This window comes from Nestor notabilis, unplaced genomic scaffold (genome assembly GCF_000696875.1).
Source record: "Nestor notabilis isolate BGI_N333 unplaced genomic scaffold, ASM69687v1 scaffold19470, whole genome shotgun sequence".
In the NCBI taxonomy this organism is placed as follows: domain Eukaryota; kingdom Metazoa; phylum Chordata; class Aves; order Psittaciformes; family Psittacidae; genus Nestor; species Nestor notabilis.
Window position 1 is genome coordinate 49,733 of NW_009910092.1, and position 6,219 is coordinate 55,951.

Sequence of the window (6,219 nt, forward strand, 5' to 3'; positions counted from 1 at the left end):
GCAATAAACCTCTTCGATTATGCCAAGAAGAAGATTGCACAGCTGCTGTATCCTGCTTCAGGGCATCCCTAGTACTATTTTGATTTAATAAACTGTAATGAAACTAAGGCTGCAAAGGTCAAGTCAGGCCATCATATAACTTTTCTAATTGCTTTTTAAAAATACAAATGCAAGAAAATGTTGCACACCTGAACTGTGGAGTCTTTCTCCTTAAGTGTGGGGGTTTTACCCTGTCTTTGGGTAGCCCTTAAAGACTATTTTGCCCAGAAAGCCAACCGTATCCTGGGCTGTATCAAAAGAAGCATGACCAGCAGGTCAAAGGAGGTGATCCTGCCCCTCTACTCTGCTCTTGTGAGACCTCACTTGGAGTATTGTGTCCAGTTCTGGTGTCTTCAACATAAAAAGGACATGGAGCAAGTACAGAGGAGGGCCACGAGGATGATAAGAGGACTGGAGCACCTCCTATATGAAGACAGGCTGAGAAAGTTCGGGCTGTTCAGCCTGGAGAAGAGAAGGCTCCGTGGAGACCTCATAGCAGCCTTCCAATATCTGAAGGGGGCCTACAAGCATGCTGGGGAGGGACTCTTCATTAGGGACTGTAGTGGTAGGAAAAGGGGTAATGGCTTTAAACTTAAACAGGGGAAGTTCAGGTTAGATATAAGGAAGAAGTTCTTCACAGTGAGGGTGGTGAGGCACTGGAATAGGTTGCCCAAGGAAGTTGTGAATGCTCCAACCCTGGAGGTGTTCAAGGCCAGGCTGGACAGAGCCTTGGGCGACATAGTTTAGTGTGTGGTGTCCCTGCTCATGGCAGGGGGGTTGGAACTAGATGATCTTAAGGTCCTTTCCAACCCTAACTATTCTATGATTCTATGATTTTGTGTACACTTTCAGCAGATGGAGCAATATGAATAAGAAGTTCCTAGAATCTAGAAATTCAGTCTTGCCTTTAAGTTGCTTATGCATTTGCCTCATCTTTGGGCTTTTCTGGGATATGAGAAGCTGCTCCGATACATTTATGCTGTATCTTGGCACTCTGACACATTTTCTATCCTCAGACTGTGGAAAATCGTGAGTTCTTTGGGGGTTTGATTCAGATTCCTACTGTAAGAACAGTAAATTCAGCTCTTCCCAGATGATTCAGTATGAACTTTGATTAATTTGGAAGATGCTGAGGTATATTTTGAGGTATTTTTTCTTTTTGTTCTGCTTCCCATCATGAACACCTTTCTGTAAGTAAAGTGAAGTGTAAGAGAAAAGCAGTGGCTGCATTTGGGGCAAGAGTTAAGCTTAATTATAAAAAATACTTTGTGTTTTCTAAGTATGTTAAAACTTGCAGGAATGTAATAGCATGAATACTTCAACTGAAAGCTTATTTTTTTTTAGGGCAGGATGGTGTTTATAACATGTTGCTACAATGCCTAGCATGCTGAGGTAGGCCCTCCAGGCACTACCCTGATGCAGATACTATCTGTGATGTATGTAAGAAAGAGGAGGGTTTTGTTGGGTTTTTTGAACACTTGTTTAATTCTCTAAATTACATTCATTTTAATTTTAGGTTTAATATGCCGTGCACTGCCTAGGGGTAGCCCACATGCTGAACTGAAAGAGAGAACAGTGTTGTCTGGCTCTATAATGCAAGGTAAAATATTGTGAGTTTAGAAGGCAAGCATTAATTGCAACCTCAAAAATCTGGTTTTCTGAATCTTAAAACTGATGTTAACAATGGTAACTGTGTTAAAGGTGGAGCTTACTTTATTAAATATGTTTTTCAGAGCATAAATCAGCAGTTTTCTGATGTGCTGTACACAAAGCTAGTGTGTAAATACAGCATTTTATTTCTTCTTGGAAATCAGGCTTTTTTTAATACAAATACTTGGCAATTAGCTCTGTTTTGTAAATGAACACTGATAGCTTCCCAGACCTGTGAAGATGTGTGCTATTTCCTTTGTTTCAGCATCTGAAGTAACTTGGGATGGTTTCAGTAATGTATTGAATATTTGTTCAGTATTACTTCTGTGGTGATTTTCTTAGTCTTGAGAACATACTAGAGATTACAGCAAAGCAAAGGTCCGTTATTATGACATGTAGTTATGTGCTCTTTTTATGAAAAAAGAGACTTGGTAATTACTAATACCAGCCATGTGACTCTTTCTTTCTATAAAAGGTACACCAAGAGCAACAGCTGAAAGTTTTGAAGAAGGCTTGAAATACCCTAAACAGATTAAGAGAGAGTCACCTCCCATAAGGACATTTGAAGGAGCCATTACTAAGGGGAAACCATATGATGGAGTCACTACTATAAAAGAAATGGGTCGTTCCATCCATGAAATACCAAGACAGGACTTATTAAGCCAGGAAAGTCGCAAGACTCCTGAAATGGTGCAGACGACCAGGCCGATCATAGAAGGCTCCATATCTCAGGTGAATACAAAAAGCGCTACTACGCTCACACAGTTGCTTACAGAGGCAGGAGTGAATCAATTCAGGATATTTGAATAATCTCAAATGGGGGGTGTTTTGTTTTAAGAAAGCTACCAACTTACAAAGCTTAAACATATTTTCTGTGTATTAGATAAATCCTGAGGATACACCTGTAGGGAACATATTTGCAAGCAAATGTGAGAGAACTGACAAGTAACAGACGCTAAGATCCAATTATATTCTGTGTTAATGTGATGCAAGCAATGAACTACAATGTCAGCAATGTGAGGTTTTTACCATACATGAAGCATTGCAAGATAACCTTACCTGAGGTTTTTCTCCTTTTCAGGGCACACCCATAAAATATGAAAGCAACTCTGGCCAGTCTGCCATCAAACATAATGTAAAATCTTTAATCACTGGACCAAGCAAGCTTCCCCGTGGAATGCCTCAGCTGGAAATGGTCCCAGAAAACGTGAAGGTGGTGGAGCGAGGAAAATATGAAGATGTGAAGACCGGGGATGCAGTACGTTCCCGTCACACGTCAGTAGTCAGCTCTGGTCCCTCTGTTCTCAGGTCAACTCTTCATGAAACTCCCAAATCACAGCTGAGCCCTGGGATTTATGATGATACCAATGCTCGGAGGACACCTGTGAACTATCAGAGTCCAATGTCCAGGAGTTCACCTATGCTGAATAGAGTTAGTGAGGGTATGTTATTCCTATCCAGAGTAAGACAAGAAGTTTTAATGATTTCATTTTAAGTTAATTTTAAACTTCTTTCTGTAATCCATTCTTGTATTCTAATGGCTTCTCTCAATTTGGAGGGTGGCTAGAAGGAGTTTTGGAATGCTGTAAGATGTTAATTGAAATAAGAGAATTAAAATCTGCCATATTGTAACATGGAGGTGGGAAGACGATTCAGTCTCAATTTGCATTTAATTATGGATCATAACAAAAGAGTTACCTACAAGGGTAATGTTTTAAGGGCAAAAGCTATTCCTATGGAGGTATCTAGATGAGGAAGGTAACATGGTGAAGCGTAAGTAATCTTAGCTTTAGGATTTAGATTTTTACCAGAAATAGTTTGTGATATAAAATGCTTTCTGTGGTTTATTGTATCACATTGCAAGATCCTCTAGACTGTTCCTTGGGAGCCAGTGCATACTTAACAGCTGAATTTTCTATTAAAAAATAGGCATTTTATTGATCTGAGGTTTTCATTGGTTTTAGCTGGAATATCTTCTGGGAAGCCAGCAAATCACGAAAGGAAAAACACACTTACTCCGACACAGAGGGAGAGCGTGCCAGCAAAATCTCCAGTCCCCGGGGTTGATCCTGTAGTGACTCACAGTCCTTTTGACCCTCATCATAGAGGAGCAACTCCTGAAGTCTATAGGAGTCACCTCCCTCCTCATTTAGATCCTGCTATGCCATTTCACAGGGCTCTGGATCCTGGTAAATACTTTCATGTTGAGTTGTTTTAACTTGATAAGAGGTTATATGTATACACACTGTTGTGGTTTGATTTCAGTTTTGGGGGTTGTTTATTATCTAGTCAGGAAACATGGAAAATATGGTTGTATAAGGCTGTAACTTTCTTTTAGAAGCTGCCAGCTTGCTTCTGTTCTGTTGTAAAGTTTAGACAGTATTTTTAGATATGTATTCATGAAATATGTTAAAGCTTTCAGGAAAGCTATGCAGAGGGATGTGGAAGGTGCTATAGAATTAAAGTGTAATCAGGACTTTTCCATTCAGGACTGTGATTCTTTCTCACTGGGGGATTATCAGGTCATCCCTGGTGATGCTAAATACAGTAGACTTCCTTTTAACCTATCCATCAGTCCACTTCTGAGGTATTTTAACCTTCTTTAGGTATTTCAGCCCTTTACATCTTCAGAACTTCAGGATTTATATTTTTAATTAAGTCTCTTATGCATATCTCCAATCTTTCTGCATACAGTGCATAAATTCAATAAAACACCAGTATTAAAATACTATTTGAATTCATTTGGCACTGGCTAGAGAGAATTGATAGTGCTTCTCATTCAAATTACATAGACATCTGAAACTTCCATTTGATATCACCCAGGATGCTTCCTAAACCTTCTGGGTTTTTTTCCTCCTTCACCCTCAGCTGCTGCTGCTTACCTGTTCCAAAGGCAGCTCTCACCCACACCAGGCTACCCAAGTCAGTATCAGCTTTACGCAATGGAGAACACAAGACAGACAATCCTAAATGACTACATTACCTCACAGCAGATGCAAGTCAACTTACGTCCGGATGTAACAAGAGGATTATCCCCTAGAGAGCAAACTTTAGCTCTCCCGTATGCGGGAGCAAGAGGTATGCCTGTGTTTTTTCTGATGTTCTTTAAAGTGTGTTTTGGATATGTGATTGATTGGTTGGTTTGTTTCGTTGCTGCTTATAAATATATGTGTTTGTGCGTATGCATGCAAGTGCATAGGCAGAGATGTGTTTGCAAGTGTGTCGTCATACTTCTAACTAGCTTCTGTGGATATAAAGGAAAACTACATATGTAATCAGTATTGTTAAAGGGAAGGCTGTAAGACTTAGTGTTCAAGAAACTAGACTGGTTTTGCTGGTTTAAATTGATACTCGGAAGTATATTTAACTCGTCTTCAACTTCAGAAAAGAGAATTGTATCAAAATGAGAGCTTCTTCAAAAGCAACAGCTAAAAGGGTAAGGCTTGTGAAAAACCTTGTAGGGTGATTGTTTAAAGGTGTTGTGTTAGAGAGTTAGCAAATGTGTGTGAGGTGTTGCAGGCTTGGGAAGAGCCTAAATCAGTCTGGAGATTTTACAGCAGCAGGAAGGAACTGAAAGTAAAAAGACGTCCTGTGAAAGTGTAACTCCTCAAACAGAGAAAGTGTGAATCTGGACAAGTTAAATTGCTGACTGCCAGATCTAAGAGAGTGTAACCAGTGGGAATACAGCTCTGCATTTGCCTAATTCTGTGTTTTTCCACTAAGCATTCACTGCTGACCTTTTTAATGAACAGAATATATAATGTGTGGGTCATTGGTCTATCCTTGAATCGCCATTCTTACATGTGTCATCTCCTAACAGGAATTATTGACCTGAACAATATGGCTCCCACTATCTTAGTGCCTCATCCTGGAGGAACAAGCACACCACCCATGGAGAGAATCACGTATATCCCTGGTACCCAACTTACGTTTCCCCCCAGGCCTTACAATCCTGCTTCTCTGTCACCAGGTAAGAGCTCTTGTGATTTGTTGGTATCTCTAGTTGTCTGACACGCTGAAATAATTAACCATCTTTCTTTAGCTTTCATTAATGTCATGTTCTGATGTTTTCTTAGGTGATGCTTTTTGCATGCACTTCTTGCTTGGATAGCAAAGGTTTTCTTAAGGATATCCTTTGTAGTTACATTAGGAGCACTGACAAATTCAGAATTTGCCTCATTCTGTCAGGTCTTTTATTTATAGTCATTTGATTATGATTTCACTAACCTCATATTGTATGTGTTGAAGGGTGGAATTTGGGTCTATAAGCTGTGTAGCTTCTACCTATATAAAAACCACTTTAGTAAAAAGCTGTTGAGCCTCGAGTATCTCTTTCTGCTACTTCATTTTATTTTGTGGACCTTTCAGGACACCCTACACACCTGGCAGCTTCCGCAGCTGCAAATGCTGAAAGGGAACGGGAAAGAGAGAGGGAGAAGGAACGGGAAAGGGAGAGGGAACGTGAGCGGGAGCGGGAAAGAGAACGAGAGCGGGAGAGGGAGAGGATTGCTTCAGTCCCTGCTGGACTTT

General features: G+C 40.2%; 1 protein-coding gene across 4 annotated transcripts in view; it reads left to right on the top strand.

Moving 5' to 3' along the window:
• NCOR1 (nuclear receptor corepressor 1) overlaps window positions 1-6,219 on the top strand; it is a 51,888-nt gene that overhangs the window by 35,760 nt on the left and 9,909 nt on the right. For 2 of the 4 annotated variants that reach the window (XM_010024344.1, XM_010024322.1), the window contains exons 28-34: window positions 1,556-1,639; window positions 2,165-2,421; window positions 2,771-3,131; window positions 3,654-3,878; window positions 4,558-4,767; window positions 5,510-5,659; window positions 6,058-6,150. In XM_010024344.1, coding sequence (XP_010022646.1) covers window positions 1,556-1,639; window positions 2,165-2,421; window positions 2,771-3,131; window positions 3,654-3,878; window positions 4,558-4,767; window positions 5,510-5,659; window positions 6,058-6,150 — 1,380 coding nt within the window. Of the gene's footprint in view, window positions 1-1,555; window positions 1,640-2,164; window positions 2,422-2,770; window positions 3,132-3,653; window positions 3,879-4,557; window positions 4,768-5,509; window positions 5,660-6,057 lie in introns of all 4 variants that reach the window. The other 2 variants (XM_010024329.1, XM_010024337.1) reach the window with 2 other exon arrangements.